The 20277-nt window shown below is 54.2% G+C and overlaps 1 protein-coding gene across 7 annotated transcripts in view; it reads left to right on the forward strand.

The window, feature by feature from the left end:
• PACSIN3 (protein kinase C and casein kinase substrate in neurons 3) overlaps positions 1–20277 on the forward strand; it is a 270679-nt gene that overhangs the window by 143872 nt on the left and 106530 nt on the right. For all 7 annotated transcript variants that reach the window (XM_078684475.1, XM_078684479.1, XM_078684473.1 and 4 more), the window contains 3 exons: positions 1551–1707; positions 8732–8967; positions 13649–13804. In XM_078684475.1, the coding sequence (XP_078540601.1) occupies positions 1551–1707; positions 8732–8967; positions 13649–13804 (549 nt within the window). The remainder of the gene's footprint in view (positions 1–1550; positions 1708–8731; positions 8968–13648; positions 13805–20277) is intronic.

Below are 20277 nucleotides of genomic sequence, written 5' to 3' on the forward strand. Positions count from 1 at the left end.
ACTATCTACTAGACAGACACAGGTAGTAACTATCTACTAGACAGAGACACGGGTAGTAACTATCTACGAGACAGGGACACGGGTAGTAACTATCTACTAGACAGAGACACGGGTAGTAACTATCTACGAGACGGGGACACGGGTAGTAACTATCTACTAGACAGGGACACGGGTAGTAACTATCTACTAGACAGAGACACGGGTAGTAACTATCTACTAGACAGGGACATGGGTATTAACTATCTACTAGACAGAGACACGGGTAGTAACTATCTACTAGACAGGGACGCGGGTAGTAACTATCTGCTAGACAGAGACACGGGTAGTAACTATCTACGAGACAGGGACATGGGTAGTAACTATATACTAGACAGGGACACGGGTAGTAACTATCTACTAGACAGGGACACGGGTAGTAACTATCTACTAGACAGAGACACGGGTAGTAACTATCTACGAGACAGGGACACGGGTAGTAACTATCTACTAGACAGGGACACGGGTAGTAACTATCTACTAGACAGAGACACGGGTAGTAACTATCTACTAGACAGGGACATGGGTATTAACTATCTACTAGACAGAGACACGGGTAGTAACTATCTACGAGACAGGGACACGGGTAGTAACTATCTACTAGACAGGGACACGGGTAGTAACTATCTACTAGACAGGGACACGGGTAGTAACTATCTACTAGACAGAGACACGGGTAGTAACTATCTACTAGACAGAGACACGGGTAGTAACTATCTACGAGACAGGGACACGGGTAGTAACTATCTACTAGACAGAGACACGGGTAGTAACTATCTACTAGACAGGGACACGGGTAGTAACTATCTACTAGACAGGGACACGGGTAGTAACTATCTACTAGACAGGGACACGGGTAGTAACTATCTACTAGACAGGGACACAGGTAGTAACTATCTACTAGACAGGGACACAGGTAGTAACTATCTACTAGACAGGGACACGGGTAGTAACTATCTACGAGACAGGGACACGGGTAGTAACTATCTACGAGACAGGGACACGGGTAGTAACTATCTACTAGACAGGGACACGGGTAGTAACTATCTACTAGACAGGGACACGGGTAGTAACTATCTACTAGACAGAGACACGGGTAGTAACTATCTACGAGACAGGGACACGGGTAGTAACTATCTACTAGACAGAGACACGGGTAGTAACTATCTACTAGACAGGGACACGGGTAGTAACTATCTACTAGACAGGGACACAGGTAGTAACTATCTACTAGACAGGGACACGGGTAGTAACTATCTACTAGACAGGGACACAGGTAGTAACTATCTACTAGACAGGGACACAGGTGGCACCCTCTTGGTTGCGTGCCCGAGATCACTTGCTCCTCTGGTTGGCGTGCACCAGATCATGGGACTTGGGATTTTTCTCGCAGGTACCCAGGGTGCCCCTCGGTCTCCTCTGGTTGATGTCCACCAGGAGCCTGGACGTGGCACAGAAGTGCTTGCAGGATTTCCACCTCAGGATGACCCTCTGTACCACTTTGCCCTTTCCAGGCTGGCAACTACCGTCACACGGTGAAACGGATCAATGATGGTAACAAACTGTGCAACGAGCTGGTCTCCTGCTTCCAAGAACGTGCCAAGATCGAGAGGAGCTACGCGCAGCAGCTGTCGGACTGGTCACGCAAGTGGAGGACGACGGTGGAGAAAGGTGAGCCCTATGCCCAGGGCAAGAGGGTGGTTTGGGTGGTTGGGCAGGCTTCCCGTCTCATCATTTTTTATTTTCTTACATTTCTACAGAGTTTTATATAGCGCAAACTTGACGCAAATCGGGTATCAGAGCGCTTTACATAGCACCAGTTGCATTACATGAGGACACATTCATTAAGTCTCGCCTACGCAGCGTGCAAGCGCTGCTTAGCGAGACCTCTTGGCATCGCACAGCACTTTTGTTAAAATTCATGCATGTTTGCACTGCTCTCTATGGTACTCGCGCACGTTTGGTGTTTCCCTTGCTGGAGCGAGCAGCGGCGCCATCTGTTAGCAATTATCGCTACTTGCTGCTTGCTCCCGCAAGGGAAACGGCAGACATGTACTCCGCGTCTACAGGCGCGCAGGGGCCCATATGTTTTTAATTATCGTGTCCTGGTGGTGCCTACCTCCAGCCGGGATGGATGTGGCTTCATTGCCAAACCTGTTTCACGCATGCTCTCGCGCCTCGGCTGCCCTGTATTGCCGGCTGCCACGCAATGCCGGTGAATGGTGTGCTGTTATGTGGGGGTACTGCGGCTGGGGATTCGTTTTGGGGCTGCGGTGTTATTGTTGCAGGGATTCTGCTCATGCACAGAACTATGCACAGGAAAACAGGACCTCAGTGAATTTTGGTGTACCAAAAAACTCACCTCAGTTCCCGCAATCCCTAACTGACTACCATCAGTGTCTCATTAGCTCTCCGTCCTACAGCGAAGCTACCAATGATTAGACAACCCCGAACATGCCACTTAGGTTACTCTCAGGAATGGTGGGAATCAAGAACACTCTTACACTTTTATTCTCATATCAGTCCACAATGTGAGTATTCAGAGTCACGGAAAAGTGTAAAATGTTTATTTTAACGACGTGCTCTAAGATGCAGTATTTTGGCTAACATAAGCAGGCAGATGATTAGAAATAATACAATCAGCATTGTTACAATTCCATAAAACACAATGGGAGAGATCATGTAGTAATAGTGGAAACAGGTCATATAGCGCCTTGTGAACCACCCTCCCCTGCTAGTAACTAAGATTTATAATAATACAAGGTCTCTTAGGCTTGAATGGGGAACCCCATACCTCCAAGATCATCAGTGGTGAATCGCATCACAGGATCAGCAAAAGCTCTCTCGCTGGAAAAAGTTTTCCTCCAAGTTCCCCAATCATGCATGCAGAGCAATATTAAAGGCACTAGAATTTCAGTTAGTTGCAGCTGTGTGATTGTTGTGTCTAGAATAACAGCATACATTGCGGCCCCCACAACGCTAAGGATGCCTGGCCTCCACCCTGGGGGTGCCCAGGAGTGGGCACCTCACAGGGAGAGCCAGGATGGGTTCCACAGCGGTATTCATACAAGCGCCTTGAGACCCTTGTGGGTGAGTAGTGCGCTATACAAGTATCAATTTACAATTTACATTGTTATGGTGACCTTGAAGGCTTCTGCACGCAGTGCACAGAGTAAGGTCGCGATGTAAGTCTAGGGATGTAAAAAACAGACCGTTCTCATGCGAGGAACCAAAGCAGTCTAACTTACAAAAACAGTTACATGTAGTGTCGTGTGCATAGGCTGAAAAGTGGCAAAATGGCATTTAAACTTCTATTACGCTTATGCTAACATAGCAATGTGTGCAAGCAGGGCCCTGCCTTCACTACATTATATTTGATTTCCCCCGGAGCCCACGATGTGTCGGTGCCGGCATGCAGGGCAGCGGGCTGCATGGTCGGAGGACCGCGGTGCTTTCCTCTGGCCGAGGACATTGTTGTGGCTTTCGGGGTTGGCTGCCGATCCGAGGTCCTGCTGCGCTTACATCGGGCTCGGGTAGGCGTGGCTGTTTGCTGTTGATTGCCCGGCCGGGGTCTGCGGTGCCTTCTCTCTGGCCGTTGTATGCTGTGCTTTACAGCAGGTCTCTGTGTCATCTGACTGCCTTCCCTGATCTTATGGGCATTGGCAGGCGTTGTGGACGCTGCTGCTTGTGCTTCTGGCACCTCCTTGGCAGTATGATAGGAAGTGAGTAAGGTCCTGTTTTTGGGGTCTGCGTTTGGCACACAGAGCCTCTGGTGCTCTAGAACGCACCCTTTGTGCTTTGCCGTGCAGGACGGCTGCCTGTAAAGGGGCTGTGTTCTGTTTTTGGACCGTCTCTTCTCCTCTTCCTTTATGTTTCCAAATGTATTTTTCTCTGCATCTGTGTTATGGAGTTTGCAGGCTGGGGCTACTTCCCAGGGTCTGGAGTAGCTGCACTCGGTTACTTCTCTGTTCCTGCGTGCTGTGCGACGGAACATGGCAGTTCCCGTGGGCTGCTGTGCACCTGTGAGGGTAACAGACTGGTAATGGAGTCTGGCTGAGTCCTGCATTGCAGATCTGCCGCTTTCTCTTCCTGGCGGGGGCAGTGCTGCTGGGGGTGTCCGCTCGCCCCTCTGAACGACTGCACTTTAGGACAAGCATTGGCATAGCCAATAGGTCTTGCCTTTGGGACCTTGTAAGTAAAAAAAAAAAAATAACGGAAGTATAAGACTTCACATTTACATTCACTTCGTATTTAGGATGCAGTAAATGTAAACGTGCAGTCTCATTACAGGGTCCCAAAGGCGAGACCTATTGGCTATGCCAATGCTTGTTTTTGTTAGGCACAGGGAGATTGTGATTTGCCCTGAATGGCCTCAAGTTCAGGATTGAGGGTCTAGTCGCTCACTGTGCGTCAAGTGTTGACCTTGTTCTAGACTGGACCACAGACTCCGCCCCTTCACTGGAGCCGAGGGTTTGTCTGGCTCAGGTGCCTGGCTCAGGTGTGTGCTAATGTTCAGCATCTTGTCGAGTTTTTTCCAAGACCAATTTTCCATTCCTCGTCACTAATTTTCTACTTTCCCCGGGGAGGGGTTATTACATTCAGTTGTTGCTATAGCGCCAATGCTTTCATTTCACTCAACGCGCTTAGCATGCTAGGGGAACATGGTGTGCTGAATGTCTTTTGCACAGTAGGCGCTGCACTTGCCTCTCCCTTTCTCTGCATTTCCCCTGGGTTGGAGAGGAAATGCTGTGTAGGTGAAGCCTACTAGACGGTGAGTGGCAAAATGGTGTTTAAACTTCTAATACGCTTATGCTAACATAGCAATGTGTGCAAGCAGGGCCCTGCCTTCACTACATTATAATTGGAGAGGAAATGCTGTGTAGGTGAAGCCTACTAGATGGCGAGTGCCTTGTCTGTTGCGAGACAGATTGTGGGTTTACCAAGAGCGTAAATGGGACTTGGAGTCCACCCATTACTTCCCATTGGTCGGCTGTACTGTTTCCTTCATGTTCCTGCTTCGCATTTGATGGCTTTTCCTTCAATCTTGCATTAGTTCCTCCCATGGAGCATTGCCTCGATACAATGTGTTTGATTACCTGGTTCTCAGGCTCGCTTTTTTTTTCTTTTTTTGTATCGCCGTGAGAGTGCATGTGTTTTCCGTCTCTCTCTCGCTCCCTCATGATATTCCCCTTCCCTCATTCCCACTTGCCTGTTGCTGCTTCTTCCCAACGCTGCCATCCGTGTTGCTTTCCCCCACCCATGCCCTCCTGTCACTCTTGGCTGTTGCATCCCCACCCCAACCCGCGACCCCCGGTTGATTGTTCGACCTTGTGCTTCTCCCCCAACTGCTGTGCATTGCTGAGTAGCCCGTTGCTTATTCTCTCTACCCCGGTCCTCTTTGTTCCTTCCCCCCCCCATGCTTTTCTCTAACCCATTGCTTCTCCTCCCCCCAACCCTCTCCCTGGCGCTTCCCACCATCTCCCCTCCTCCCCACCCTTTGTGGTACTCCCCCCCCACACTTGTTGAGATCTTGTTTCTTATCTCCTCTGCTCTGGTTCTACTTCTGACCCAGCGGGTCAAATATTAGTGAGTCTGCCTGTGAATCGGCCCATCGCTTCCAATGTGGGTATATTCCTCAAAGCGAGTACGCTCCTTTATTTCCTTCTTCCCGCGACCTGTGGATATCTGCTCAAAACCGGAACGGGTGGCATTGAACGGACTACCCTGCACCTATCGAGATCCTTGCTCCACGGTTGGTTTGGTGGTTGTGTTGGCTTGCACCAGAGTGGCTACATTCAAAAGGTATCTTCTAGTTTTGTTCTTAGAGTTTGTGTTGATTCTGGTACAATTTCTTCCACATGCGGAGATGTTTTGTTCCAGAGTGGGTTGATTCTGGTAGTTTCTTCCATGGTTCACATGTAGAGATGTTTCGTTCTGGAGTGGGTTGATTCTGGTAGTTTCTTCCATGGTTCACATGTGGAGATGTTTTGTTCCAGAGTGGGTTGATTCTGGCAGTTTCTTCCATGGTTCACATGTGGAGATGTTTTGTTCTGGAGTGGGTTGATTCTGGTAGTTTCTTCCATGGTTCACATGTGGAGATGTTTTGTTCCAGAGTGGGTTGATTCTGGTAGTTTCTTCCATGGTTCACATGTGGAGATGTTTTGTTCTGGAGTGGGTTGATTCTGGTAGTTTCTTCCATGGTTCACATGTGGAGATGTTTTGTTCCAGAGTGGGTTGATTCTGGCAGTTTCTTCCATGGTTCACATGTGGAGATGTTTTGTTCCAGAGTGGGTTGATTCTGGTAGTTTATTCCATGGTTCACATGTGGAGAGGTTTTATTCCAGAGTGAGTTGATTCTGGTAGTTTCTACCATGGTTCACATGTGGAGAGGTTTTATTCCAGAGTGAGTTGATTCTGGTAGTTTCTACCATGGTTAATATGTGGAGATGTTTTGTTCTGGAGTGGGTTGATTCTGGTAGTTTCTTCCATGGTTCACATGTGGAGATGTTTTGTTCTGGAGTGGGTTCATTCTGACAGTTTCTACCATGGTTCATATGTGGAGATGTTTTGTTCTGGAGTGGGTTGATTCTGGTAGTTTCTTCCATGGTTCACATGTGGAGATGTTTTGTTCTGGAGTGGGTTGATTCTGGTAGTTTCTTCCACGGTATATATGTGGAGATGTTTTGTTCTGGAGTGGGTTGATTCTGGTAGTTTCTTCCATGGTTCACATGTGGAGATGTTTTGTTCTGGAGTGGGTTGATTCTGGTAGTTTCTTCCACGGTATATATGTGGAGATGTTTTGTTCTGGAGTGGGTTGATTCTGGTAGTTTCTTCCATGGTTCACATGTGGAGATGTTTTGTTCTGGAGTGGGTTGATTCTAGTAGTTTCTTCCACGGTATATATGTGGAGATGTTTTGTTCTGGAGTGGGTTGATTCTGGTAGTTTCTTCCACGGTATATATGTGGAGATGTTTTGTTCTGGAGTGGTTTGATTCTGGTAGTTTCTTCCATGGTTCACATGTGGAGATGTTTTGTTCTGGAGTGGGTTGATTCTGGTAGTTTCTTCCATGGTTCACATGTGGAGATGTTTTGTTCTGGAGTGGGTTGATTCTAGTAGTTTCTTCCACGGTTCACATGTGGAGATGTTTTGTTCTGGAGTGGGTTGATTCTGGTTGTTTCTTCCACGGTATATATGTGGAGATGTTTTGTTCTCGAGTGGGTTGATTCTGGTAGTTTCTTCCATGGTTCACATGTGGAGATGTTTTGTTCTGGAGTGGGTGGATTCTGGTAGTTTCTTCCATGGTTCACATGTGGAGATGTTTTGTTCTGGAGTGGGTTGATTCTGATAGTTTCTTCCACGGTTCACATGTGGAGATGTTTTGTTCTGGAGTGGGTTGATTCTGATACTTTCTTCCACGGTATATATGTGGAGATGTTTTGTTCTGGAGTGGGTTGATTCTGGTAGTTTCTTCCACGGTTCACATGTGGAGATGTTTTGTTCTGGAGTGGGTTGATTCTGATACTTTCTTCCACGGTATATATGTGGAGATGTTTTGTTCTGGAGTGGGTTGATTCTGGTAGTTTCTTCCACGGTTCACATGTGGAGATGTTTTGTTCTGGAGTGGGTTGATTCTGGTAGTTTCTTCCACGGTTCACATGTGGAGATGTTTTGTTCTGGAGTGGGTTGATTCTGGTAGTTTCTTCCACTGTATATATGTGGAGATGTTTTGTTCTGGAGTGAGTTGATTCTGGTAGTTTCTTCCACGGTTCACATGTGGAGATGTTTTGTTCTGGAGTGAGTTGATTCTGGTAGTTTTCTTCATGGTTCACATGTGGAGATGTTTTGTTCCGGGATGGGTTGATTGTGGCAGTTTCCTCCATGGTTCACATGTGGAGATGTTGTGTTCTGGAGTGGTTTGATTCTGGTAGTTTCTTCCATGGTTCACATGTGGAGATGTTTTGTTCTGGAGTGAGTTGATTCTGGTAGTTTCTTCCATGGTTCACATGTGGAGATGTTTTGTTCTGGAGTGTGTTGATTCTGGCAGTTTCTTCCATGGTTCACATGTGGAGATGTTTTGTTCTGGAGTGGGTTGATTCTGGCAGTTTCTTCCATGGTTCACATGTGGAGATGTTTTGTTCTGGAGTGTGTTGATTCTGGCAGTTTCTTCCATGGTTCACATGTGGAGATGTTTTGTTCTGGAGTGGGTTGATTCTGGCAGTTTCTTCCATGGTTCACATGTGGGATGTTGTGTTCCAGCGAGGGTTGTTGATATTTCTTTCTTCCTTGGTTGATACTAAGCTTGATTTGCTCTTGGGGGTTTTGTGGCTGTGCTTAGGGTGTTTCTTCAGTTGGTGTGCTGCTGTAGAGGTTACCATGAGATGTTTTATCCATTGTGAGGGTGCTGAGATGCTGGCTCCATCCGAGGTGGTTCTTTTGAGACGGGTTTGCCGATGGTGCACACTTTGAGACAGTGGGCTCTAGAGAGGCTTAAATGACTTCCTCTCTAGCGGATAAGCTGTGGTTACTTGGTTGTCTGGGACAGTTTCCTCAGCTGTGGACTTGCTTCAATAGTTTCCTCTCTAGTGAAGACCTTGCAGTGGTGGTTCCATTTTGTCGCTGCCCTTTAGATGAAACTAGGGTAGTTTTCTTATCTCCAGCTCATGAGCTCTCTTCTTCTTCACCATCTTCCTGCAGGCCCCCAGTATGGCACCCTGGAGAAGGCCTGGCACTCCTTCATGACGGCGGCGGATAAACTGAGCGAGATCCACCAGGAGCTGCGGGACCACCTGGCTGGCGAGGACAGCGAGAAGGTGCGCACCTGGCAGAAGGACGCCTTCCACAAGCAGCTCTTGGGCGACTTCAAGGAGGCCAAAGAAGCAGAGGACGGATTCAGCAAGGCGCAGAAGCCCTGGGTGAAGAAGCTGAAAGATGTGAGTATCCCTGGGCACAGGAAGAGAGCAAGGACCAGGGGAGGAGGGAGCCAGGACCCCAGGGGAGGAGGGAGCAAGGGCCCCAGGGGAGGAGGGAGCCAGGACCCCAAGGGGAGGAGGGAGCCAGGACCAGGGAAGGAGGGAGCAAGGACCAGGGGAGGAGGGAGCAAGGACCAGGGGAGGAGGGAGCAAGGACCAGGGGAGGAGGGAGCAAGGACCCCAGGGGAGGAGGGAGCAAGGGCCCCAGGGGAGGAGGGAGCAAGGACCAGGGGAGGAGGGAGCAAGGACCAGGGGAGGAGGGAGCAAGGACCAGGGGAGGAGGGAGCAAGGACCCCAGGGGAGGAGGGAGCAAGGACCCCAGGGGAGGAGGGAGCAAGGGCCCCAGGGGAGGAGGGAGCAAGGACCCCAGGGGAGGAGGGAGCAAGGACCAGGGGAGGAGGGAGCAAGGACCAGGGGAGGAGGGAGCAAGGACCAGGGGAGGAGGGAGCAAGGACCAGGGGAGGAGGGAGCAAGGACCAGGGGAGGAGGGAGCAAGGACCAGGGGAGGAGGAAGCAAGGACCAGGGGAGGAGGGAGCAAGGGCCCCAGGGGAGGAGGGAGCCAGGACCCCAGGGGAGGAGGGAGCAAGGACCGGGGGAGGAGGGAGCAAGGGCCAGGGGAGGAGGGAGCAAGGGCCAGGGGAGGAGGGAGCAAGGGCCAGGGGAGGAGGGAGCAAGGACCAGGGGAGGAGGGAGCAAGGACCAGGGGAGGAGGGAGCAAGGACCAGGGGAGGAGGGAGCAAGGACCAGGGGAGGAGGGAGCAAGGACCAGGGGAGGAGGAAGCAAGGACCAGGGGAGGAGGGAGCAAGGGCCCCAGGGGAGGAGGGAGCCAGGACCCCAGGGGAGGAGGGAGCAAGGACCGGGGGAGGAGGGAGCAAGGGCCAGGGGAGGAGGGAGCAAGGGCCAGGGGAGGAGGGAGCAAGGGCCAGGGGAGGAGGGAGCAAGGGCCAGGGGAGGAGGGAGCAAGGGCCAGGGGAGGAGGGAGCAAGGACCAGGGGAGGAGGGAGCAAGGACCAGGGGAGGAGGGAGCAAGGACCAGGGGAGGAGGGAGCAAGGACGAGGGGAGGAGGAAGCAAGGACCAGGGGAGGAGGAAGCAAGGACCAGGGGAGGAGGAGGGAGCAAGGACCCCAGGGGAGGAGGAGGGAGCAAGGACCAGGGGAGGAGGAGGGAGCAAGGACCAGGGGAGGAGGGAGCAAGGGCCCCAGGGAAGGAGGGAGCAAGGACCAGGGGAGGAGGGAGCAAGGGCCCCAGGGGAGGAGGAGGGAGCAAGGACCAGGGGAGGAGGGAGCAAGGGCCCCAGGGAAGGAGGGAGCAAGGACCAGGGGAGGAGGGAGCAAGGGCCCCAGGGGAGGAGGGAGCAAGGGCCCCAGGGAAGGAGGGAGCAAGGGCCCCAGGGGAGGAGGGAGCAAGGGCCCCAGGGAGGAGGGGGCAAGGACCAGGGGAGGAGGGAGCAAGGGCCCCAGGGGAGGAGGAGGGAGCAAGGGCCCCAGGGGAGGAGGAGGGAGCAAGGGCCCCAGGGGAGGAGGAGGGAGCAAGGGCCCCAGGGGAGGAGGAGGGAGCAAGGGCCCCAGGGGAGGAGGAGGGAGCAAGGGCCCCAGGGGCGGAGGGAGCAAGGGCCTCAGGGGAGGAGGGAGCAAGGACCAGGGGAGGAGGGAGCAAGGAACCGGGGAGGAGGGAGCAAGGGCCCCAGGGGAGGAGGGAGCAAGGGCCCCTGGGGAGGAGGGAGCAAGGGCCCCAGGGGCGGAGGGAGCAAGGGCCCCTGGGGAGGAGGGAGCAAGGGCCCCAGGGGAGGAGGGAGCAAGGGCCCCAGGGGAGGAGGGAGCAAGGGCCCCAGGGGAGGAGGGAGCAAGGGCCCCAGGGGAGGAGGGAGCAAGGGCCCCAGGGGGGGGAGGAGGGAGCAAGGGCCCCAGGGGAGGAGGAGGGAGCAAGGGCCCCAGGGGAGGAGGAGGGAGCAAGGGCCCCAGGGGAGGAGGAGGGAGCAAGGGCCCCAGGGGAGGAGGAGGGAGCAAGGGCCCCAGGGAAGGAGGGAGCAAGGGCCCCAGGGGGGGAGGAGGGAGCAAGGGCCAGGGGAGGAGGAGGGAGCAAGGGCCCCAGGGAAGGAGGGAGCAAGGGCCCCAGGGGGGGAGGAGGGAGCAAGGGCCAGGGGAGGAGGAGGGAGCAAGGGCCCCAGGGGAGGAGGGAGCAAGGGCCCCAGGGGGGGAGGAGGGAGCAAGGGCCCCAGGGGAGGAGGAGGGAGCAAGGGCCCCAGGGGAGGAGGAGGGAGCAAGGGCCCCAGGGGAGGAGGGAGCAAGGGCCCCAGGGGAGGAGGAGGGAGCAAGGGCCCCAGGGGAGGAGGGAGCAAGGGCCCCAGGGGAGGAGGGAGCAAGGGCCCCTGGGGAGGAGGGAGGAAGGGCCCCAGGGGAGGAGGGAGCAAGGGCCCCAGGGGCGGAGGGAGCAAGGACCCCAGGGGCGGAGGGAGCAAGGGCCCCAGGGAAGGAGGGAGCAAGGGCCCCAGGGGGGGAGGAGGGAGCAAGGGCCAGGGGAGGAGGAGGGAGCAAGGGCCCCTGGGGAGGAGGGAGCAAGGGCCCCAGGGGAGGAGGAGGGAGCAAGGGCCCCAGGGGAGGAGGGAGCAAGGGCCCCAGGGGCGGAGGGAGCAAGGGCCCCAGGGGCGGAGGGAGCAAGGACCCCAGGGGCGGAGGGAGCAAGGGCCCCAGGGGAGGAGGGAGCAAGGGCCCCTGGGGAGGAGGGAGGAAGGGCCCCAGGGGAGGAGGGAGCAAGGGCCCCAGGGGCGGAGGGAGCAAGGGCCCCAGGGGCGGAGGGAGCAAGGGCCCCAGGGGCGGAGGGAGCAAGGGCCCCAGGGGCGGAGGGAGCAAGGACCCCAGGGGCGGAGGGAGCAAGGACCCCAGGGGCGGAGGGAGCAAGGGCCCCAGGGGAGGAGGGAGCAAGGGCCCCAGGGGAGGAGGGAGCAAGGGCCCCTGGGGAGGAGGGAGCAAGGACCAGGGGAGGAGGAGGGAGCAAGGACCCCAGGGGCGGAGGGAGCAAGGGCCCCAGGGGAGGAGGGAGCAAGGGCCCCAGGGGGGGAGGGAGCAAGGACCAGGGGAGGAGGAGGGAGCAAGGACCCCAGGGGCGGAGGGAGCAAGGGCCCCAGGGGCGGAGGGAGCAAGGACCCCAGGGGCGGAGGGAGCAAGGACCCCAGGGGCGGAGGGAGCAAGGGCCCCAGGGGAGGAGGGAGCAAGGGCCCCAGGGGCGGAGGGAGCAAGGGCCCCAGGGGCGGAGGGAGCAAGGACCCCAGGGGCGGAGGGAGCAAGGACCCCAGGGGCGGAGGGAGCAAGGGCCCCTGGGGAGGAGGGAGGAAGGGCCCCAGGGGAGGAGGGAGCAAGGACCAGGGGAGGAGGAGGGAGCAAGGGCCCCAGGGGAGGAGGGAGCAAGGGCCCCAGGGGAGGAGGGAGCAAGGGCCCCAGGGGAGGAGGGAGCAAGGGCCCCAGGGGAGGAGGGAGCGTGGGCCCCAGGGGAGGAGGGAGCAAGGGCCCCTGGGGAGGAGGGAGCAAGGGCCCCAGGGGAGGAGGGAGCAAGGGCCCCAGGGGCGGAGGGAGCAAGGGCCCCAGGGGAGGAGGGAGCAAGGGCCCCAGGGGCGGAGGGAGCAAGGACCAGGGGAGGAGGGAGCAAGGGCCCCTGGGGAGGAGGGAGCAAGGGCCCCAGGGGAGGAGGGAGCAAGGGCCCCAGGGGAGGAGGGAGCAAGGGCCCCAGGGGCGGAGGGAGCAAGGACCAGGGGGCGGAGGGAGCAAGGGCCCCAGGGGCGGAGGGGCGGAGGGAGCAAGGACCAGGGGGACTGTATTCAGTGTTTATACGTTTTGTGGCAGGGAGGACAAGGTCTGAACATTTCACTTTGGCCCCTGCACATGTGTGGACTGGGAGCCAGACCGACATCCTCAAAGGTCACGCTTACAACATGACCACAAGCAGTGCATGGAGGGGACGGTGGCCTGGGATGTCCACGGCTGTTGCATTCCATATCATGATGTGCGATATCTGGAGCGGCGAAGATTGTTGATGTCGCTCGCTGGGCAGGAAACTCCTGTCCGCAGAGGGGTCTGGGCTTACAGGGCAGGAACCTGTGTCACTGGAGTAGGTTTAACTCGTGGGGCAGGGCCCGCCCATGTGATCCCCACACTACGCAGATATCTGCTGCTTCGATGGATTCACTCATGGGGCTACAGTCCACTATTTCATTAAAAGACAGCAGGAAGGGGCAGAAATGTCAGACCATGGGGCCTCATGTGGTAGGTGGGCTTGGGTCCAGTGGCAGAACCCACCAGTGATACTCTCTTCTTGGTGCAGCATCCTGGGGGTCTCCAGAAGGCCCCTTGGGCAAGTTCCTGGTGGTCTGTAGAGGGCCCCACTGGCCTTTTAAAGAACCCTTGGGCAAGTTCCTGGTGGTCTGTAGAGGGCCCACTGGCCTTTTAAAGAACCCTTGGGCAAGTTCCTGGTGGTCTGTAGAGGGCCCCACTGGCCTTTTAAAGAACCCTTGGGCAAGTTCCTGGTGGTCTGTAGAGGGCCCTGGTGGTCTCCAGAAGACCCCTGGAGCAGGATTCTGCCCAGTAAGATGCACCAATTTGGGGGTCTTTGTCCTCTGCGTTTCTCACTCGATCCCTTTCTTGAACAGGTGGAAGCTGCGAAGAAGAGCTACCACGCGGCCCGGAAGGATGAGAAGACGGCAGTGACCCGCGAGAACCACTCCAAGGCAGACGCCTCCGTGTCGCAGGAACAGCTGCGCAAACTGCAGGACCGCGTGGAGCGCTGCGGCCAGGAGGCCGAGAAGGTGAGCGGGGAGGGGTAGGGTGCAGGCAACAGGTGAGAAGCTATTGGGGAAGAATGGGTGAATGGCTGGGTGTATGCAGGAGTGCCAGGTGGGCCCAGGTGTGGGGGCCAAGAGTAAAGACGGTGATAGGAGATGGAGACATGATGATGGGTGTATGACTGGAAGACCTGGAAAGTGAGGGTGTGTGGGGCCAGGCTGTGGGTTCGAAGAGAGACTTGAAACCCGGTCCTGCAGATGCTGGGATTTCAGGGGAGCCCCAAGATGGGGTTCATCAGGTGTCCTCATGTTTAAAGTGACATCACAGAGTGAACAAGATACAACTGGGAAGGAGATTGTGTATATTAAAGGCACTTACAACAGTTGTTACCCTTGATCTAACACAAAGGGGAAACCCTGGGGCAAGAGTTTTGTAAACTGTGAAAATCACAAAATGAGTTTGTCATTAAATGTCACAATGCAGCTCCTCATAGCCAGTGGCTCTCAAGAGCCTGTACAAGACTACACAACTCTGCATCCAGCGCTCGCCCGCACGGGTGGCACTGGCACTGTAGATCTTGTAGCTGGGTTGTGTTCCCTAAAGTACCACAGTGTTGTGGTAGGGAGACAGGCTCGTAGTGTGCGATTGGTGCCGCCTCGACAAGGTGACTGGAGACCAGTCCACTGGTCCAGTTTACCCCAGATGATGCCACTACTGGGATGGGTCTTGATTCCAGAGAGTGGACCTGCAGTATCCCTCTCCAGGGTCAGGTGGAGTCCTCAGGCTTCATCCCAAGCCCCCCCAACTCCATGCAGGACAGACCCAGGGAAGCCTGTGCCTGCCTTGACTCCCCCGGCTCCAGCACTCCTCCCCAGGGACAGGGGGGCCTTGGGATGTATCTACCCTGTCCTGAAGTGTTCTCCCTCCTCCATTCTTCTGTCCTTGTGAACCTTCTCAGGTCTAAAGCCACCTCATTGGCAGGTGTCAGCCTCCCCTGATCACAGTCAGGGCCTGGCCTCCTCCTGGAGTGCCTGATTAAGTTAATTCTGTTTCCTGTGAGAGTGTTTGGTAGTTATGTGGGATAATATGGATACCCCCAGTGTCGGGTAACAGGTTCATTGGGTTCCAGAAGTAAACTTGTGTTACCCGACACTGGGGGTATCCAAATTATCCCACATAACTACCAAACACTCTCACACTCGCATGCACACTCACTCACTCACTCACTCACTCACTCACTCACTCTCTCTCTCTCTCACACAGGTTTACTTCTGGAACCTTTTGAACCTGTTACCTCAGACTGGGGGTGGAGGTAGCCAAAGTATACCGCACAACTCACTCACTCACACTTCCTCTCCAGAACAGGTTTACTTCCTAGACCCAATGAACCTGGTACCCAAGACTGGGGGGTATTTAAAGCATCCCACATAACACGCAGACAGACACTCTCACACGGGCACTCACTCGGTCTCACTCACACATCGTTCTCTGCAGCAAGAGTTTACATCTAGGACCAGAGACAAAGTATCACACATAATTAATACAGCTTTTCACGCTGTCATGCCCACCCACTCACTCTCCGGCACAAGTTTACTTCTGGAACCCTGTGAACCGGTTACCCGAGACAGGGGGTATACAAAGTATCCCACATTAGAGAGACAAATATTTTCTCACATACTCTCCCATATATACACGCACTGGCACAAACTGCTGCATGAGTTTTTATCTAGCAAAGGATGAACCTGTTACCTGGAGACCAGGTGTAAATCCCCGTGTACGCGTGACCTCGTACACACTCACACTACCCATCACACTGCAGCACGAGTTTACATCTACCATGCAATGACCCGCTTAAATTAAGTCTGGGAGTATTCAGAGTATCAAACCTAAACATGCCCGCTCAGACACCCACACACTTCATCCTCCCCTTACACATATCTGCTACTAGACCCTCGTCTGCAAGGCTGCAGTGTAGGAACTGACCCTGTAAGGCTCATTTCAAACACCCTACAGGTTGCCTCTACAAAGACACTAACTGCAAGGGAGTCCCCAGAACCTACAACTCCGCCACTAGCTCTGCACATCAGTCACTGACTTCTAGTCTCAAAACTGGGGCTGAGTGAGTGGGTTTGACGTTCCATAGGTGGCTTCTGTAGAGAACCTGCAGAGGGGTTATAGCCAATGTCTGTACCTACACCTTACAGGGGTGAACAGGTAGTACCGGTCTTCAACGGAGGACTATAAACTTCTCCCTTTGACTCATACTGGAGTGATGTAGTAAAAGTGTGGAGGCGGAGTGCCGTACAATCCACCAGCAGCCTCACGATACCGCTAAGAAAGAAGTGTGTGGAATCCCCGAGGGTCAAATACTCATTCTACTGGTGCAGCGTCTGCGGCCTCCATGAGTAGGTCCAGTAGGCACTGGCTAGATGTAAGAGGGTAGTACTGGACAGAGTGCCAGTTCACCCTGATGCCCCTAGAGATGACAAAAAGAAAGGTAGGGGCATGTTTCAGTGGCCTCTATTCACAGCTACAACTTGTACAGGCTTCCACAGCGCAGGGAGGAGTTTCTGGGGGGGGACGTGATTTCACCTTCGAGGACTAGATTCAAGCTTCCCCTTCGGTGGCTCCCTTGATGCGCTGCAAGCTTCCCTTTCTATGGCTCCCTTGATGTGCTGCAAGCTTCATTTCCACACCAGCTTCCTTGATGTGCTGCAGGGTTCCCTTCTGTGACTCCCTCGATGTGCTGCAAGCTTCCCCTTCGGTGGCTCCCTCGATGTGCTGCAAGCTTCATTTCCACACCAGCTCCCTTGATGTGCTGCAAGCTTCCCCTTCTGTGGCTCCCTTGATGTGCTGCAAGCTTCATTTCCACACCAGCTCCCTTGATGTGCTGCAGGGTTCCCTTCTGTGACTCCCTCGATGTGCTGCAAGCTTCCCCTTCGGTGGCTCCCTCGATGTGCTGCAAGCTTCATTTCCACACCAGCTCCCTTGATGTGCTGCAAGCTTCCCCTTCTGTGGCTCCCTTGATGTGCTGCAAGCTTCATTTCCACACCAGTTCCCTTGATGTGCTGCAGGGTTCCCTTCTGTGACTCCCTCGATGTGCTGCAAGCTTCCCCTTCGGTGGCTCCCTTGATGTGCTGCAAGCTTCATTTCCACACCAGCTCCCTTGATGTGCTGCAAGCTTCCCCTTCTGTGGGTCCCTTGATGTGCTGCAAGCTTCATTTCCACACCAGCTCCCTTGATGTGCTGCAGGGTTCCCTTCTGTGACTCCCTCGATGTGCTGCAAGCTTCCCCTTCGGTGGCTCCCTCGATGTGCTGCAAGCTTCATTTCCACACCAGCTCCCTTGATGTGCTGCAAGCTTCCCCTTCTGTGGCTCCCTTGATGTGCTGCAAGCTTCATTGCCACACCAGCTCCCTTGATGTGCTGCAGGGTTCCCTTCTGTGACTCCCTCGATGTGCTGCAAGCTTCCCCTTCTGTGGCTCCCGCGATGTGCTGCAAGCTTCCTTTCCACACCAGCTCCCTTGATGTGCTGCAAGCTTCCCCTTCTGTGGCTCCCTTGATGTGCTGGAAGCTTACCCTCTGTGGCTCCCTTGATGTGCTGCAAGCTTCTTTTCCACACCAGCTCCCTTGATGTGCTGCAAGCTTCCCCTTCTGTGGCTCCCTTGATGTGCTGCAAGCTTCCCCTTCTGTGGCTCCCTTGATGTGCTGCAAGCTTCCTTTCCACACCAGCTCCCTTGATGTGCTGCAAGCTTACTCTTCTGTGGCTCCCTTAATGTGCTGCAAGCTTCCTTTCCACACCAGCTCCCTTGATGTGCTGCAAGCTTACTCTTCTGTGACTCCCTCGATGTGCTGCAAGCTTCCCCTTCTGTGGCTCCCTTGATGTGCTGCAAGCTTCCTTTCCACACCAGCTCCCTTGATGTGCTGCAAGCTTACTCTTCTTTGACTCCCTCGATGTGCTGCAAGCTTCCCCTTCTGTGGCTCCCTTGATGTGCTGCAAGATTCATTTCCACACCAGCTCCCTTGATGTGCTGCAGGGTTCCCTTCTGTGACTCCCTCGATGTGCTGCAAGTTTCCCCTTCGGTGGCTCCCTTGATGTGCTGCAGGGTTCCCTTCTGTGACTCCCTCGATGTGCTGCAAGCTTCCCCTTCGGTGGCTCCCTTGATGTGCTGCAGGGTTCCCTTCTGTGACTCCCTCGATGTGCTGCAAGCTTCCCCTTCTGTGGCTCCCTTGATGTGCTGCAAGCTTCATTTCCACACCAGCTCCCTTGATGTGCTGCAGGGTTCCCTTCTGTGACTCCCTCAATGTGCTGCAAGCTTCCCCTTCGGTGGCTCCCTTGATGTGCTGCAAGCTTCATTTCCACACCAGCTCCCTTGATGTGCTGCAGGGTTCCCTTCTGTGACTCCCTCGATGTGCTGCAAGCTTCCCCTTCGGTGGCTCCCTTGATGTGCTGCAGGGTTCCCTTCTGTGACTCCCTCGATGTGCTGCAAGCTTCCCCTTCGGTGGCTCCCTTGATGTGCTGCAGGGTTCCCTTCTGTGACTCCCTCGATGTGCTGCAAGCTTCCCCTTCGGTGGCTCCCTTGATGTGCTGCAGGGTTCCCTTCTGTGACTCCCTCGATGTGCTGCAAGCTTCCCCTTCGGTGGCTCCCTTGATGTGCTGCAGGGTTCCCTTCTGTGACTCCCTCGATGTGCTGCAAGCTTCCCCTTCGGTGGCTCCCTTGATGTGCTGCAGGGTTCCTTTCCTCCTTGCGCAGCTGTCTGCAATTTCCTTGTTCAAACCTCCAGCTCAACCAGCCTTACAGAAACAGCGGGTCTTGGCACATTCCTCTTTGCAGCAGAATCCATCAGCCAAAGAGAAAACTTCCCCAAGTCCCAGACGCAGTGAGCAAGTGTCTTATCTTTCCTTCACACCGTGGGTCGCGGCTGACTTCCTTTGGACAGACCTGGTGTGGCCGCCTCTTCTGTCATAGACCAGTCTTGAACAACAGCTGACCACTCAGGCCAGACTTTTATCACCTCTAATTGATAGGCTGATCCAATCTTTTTTTAACTTTTTTTTGTTTTAAGTTTTATAAAGCAAGAACATGACCCACAAAGGGTATCCGAGTGCTGTACAAAGGAGGGTAAATGATGAGAGGTTTAAAACATGGGTACAGTACAAAATAGAACAGAAGAAGTACCTAAAAAAAAAGGTTACAGCAGTCAGTACATCAAAAGGGACCTGTGAAGAGAAACATACACATTTTTGAGTGACAGTAAAAAGACGGTCCAGCTGGCGATGGAAGTGGATTAAAGATGGGAAAACGCCTATTGCTGTAGATGTTTATTCAGTAGGAGCCACTTGACATGTTTTTTGAATGAGGTAGTCGATGGTTTGGATCTGATCTCTGGAGGAAGAGCGTTCCAAATTCTTGGAGCAAGACCAAAGAAAGCATCGTTGTATTTTCTTTTCTTATTGAATTTGGGTGGTTTCAAAAGTAGAGTATTGGAGCTCCTTAAGTTCTGACTCAAGCCCGATAGCTCAAGTTTATTCGCTAGGTAGACGAGGGTGTTAGAATGCCGGATGCACAAAGCTATCCATTACATCTTGAAATGAATCCTCGCTTCAATGGATAGCCAGTTAAGCTGAATTAAGTCCGGAGTGATCTGGGCCGGTTTTCTGGAGCCAGTGATGAGTCTGGCCCAAGCGTTAAGAGTGGCTCTAAGCAGAGCCAATCTAAGTTTATTAAGGCCAGCTAGGGTGCCCAAACCATATTCCAATTGTGAGATAACTAGGAATTGGACTGCAGACTGGATGTCCTCAGGAACTAAGAATGGCTTGACTTTCCGTAGGGTGCTGAGCTGATGATTGGCACACCGGTCTATCTGAAGGACCAGCGCACCCTCAATGGAAGCACACACTGGTCTAGCTGGAGGACACTCTGTTGGGACGGGCAGTCTCCTGCATGCCTCACGAGTGACTGCTTCCCATGCCTTATGCTAATCTCCAGTCAAGTCACTCAAAAGCTAATGTATGGTTTCTAGACCCTACCTCAGTGAGCAGGACAATCATACATGTCCACTGAGGGTCTCCCTGTTTACCTGGATTAAGACCCTAGAGCTTGGCTCTGCCGCCGAGGGTGTATGCCTTGTGCACCCCTATTTGGTGAGTGTGAGATAACTAGGGATTGGACTGCTGACTGGGTGTCCTCAGGCGGTAGGAATGGCTTGATTTTCCTTAGGGTGTTGAGGGTGCGTTTGTCCTTCAGATAACCGGTGTGTGCTCCCATGGAGGGTACAAGTGTCTTTTCGATAAAACCATGTGTGCTTCCATGGTTGCAGGAACAGTGTAAATGTTGTTCCATGGTGGTAGGGAGGGTGTGTGTGTTTTGGCATGCTGGTGCAGTGGGAATGCTGTGCGTTTCCTTAATATAAATTAACGTGCTCTTCTAGGGCTTTAGGGAGGTGCAGACACTTACAGTACCTTGCTGTGTCTTTACCTGGTTCTGACTCTCTCTC

Source organism: Lissotriton helveticus, chromosome 3_2, assembly GCF_964261635.1.
Source record: "Lissotriton helveticus chromosome 3_2, aLisHel1.1, whole genome shotgun sequence".
Classification (NCBI taxonomy): Eukaryota; Metazoa; Chordata; class Amphibia; order Caudata; family Salamandridae; genus Lissotriton; species Lissotriton helveticus.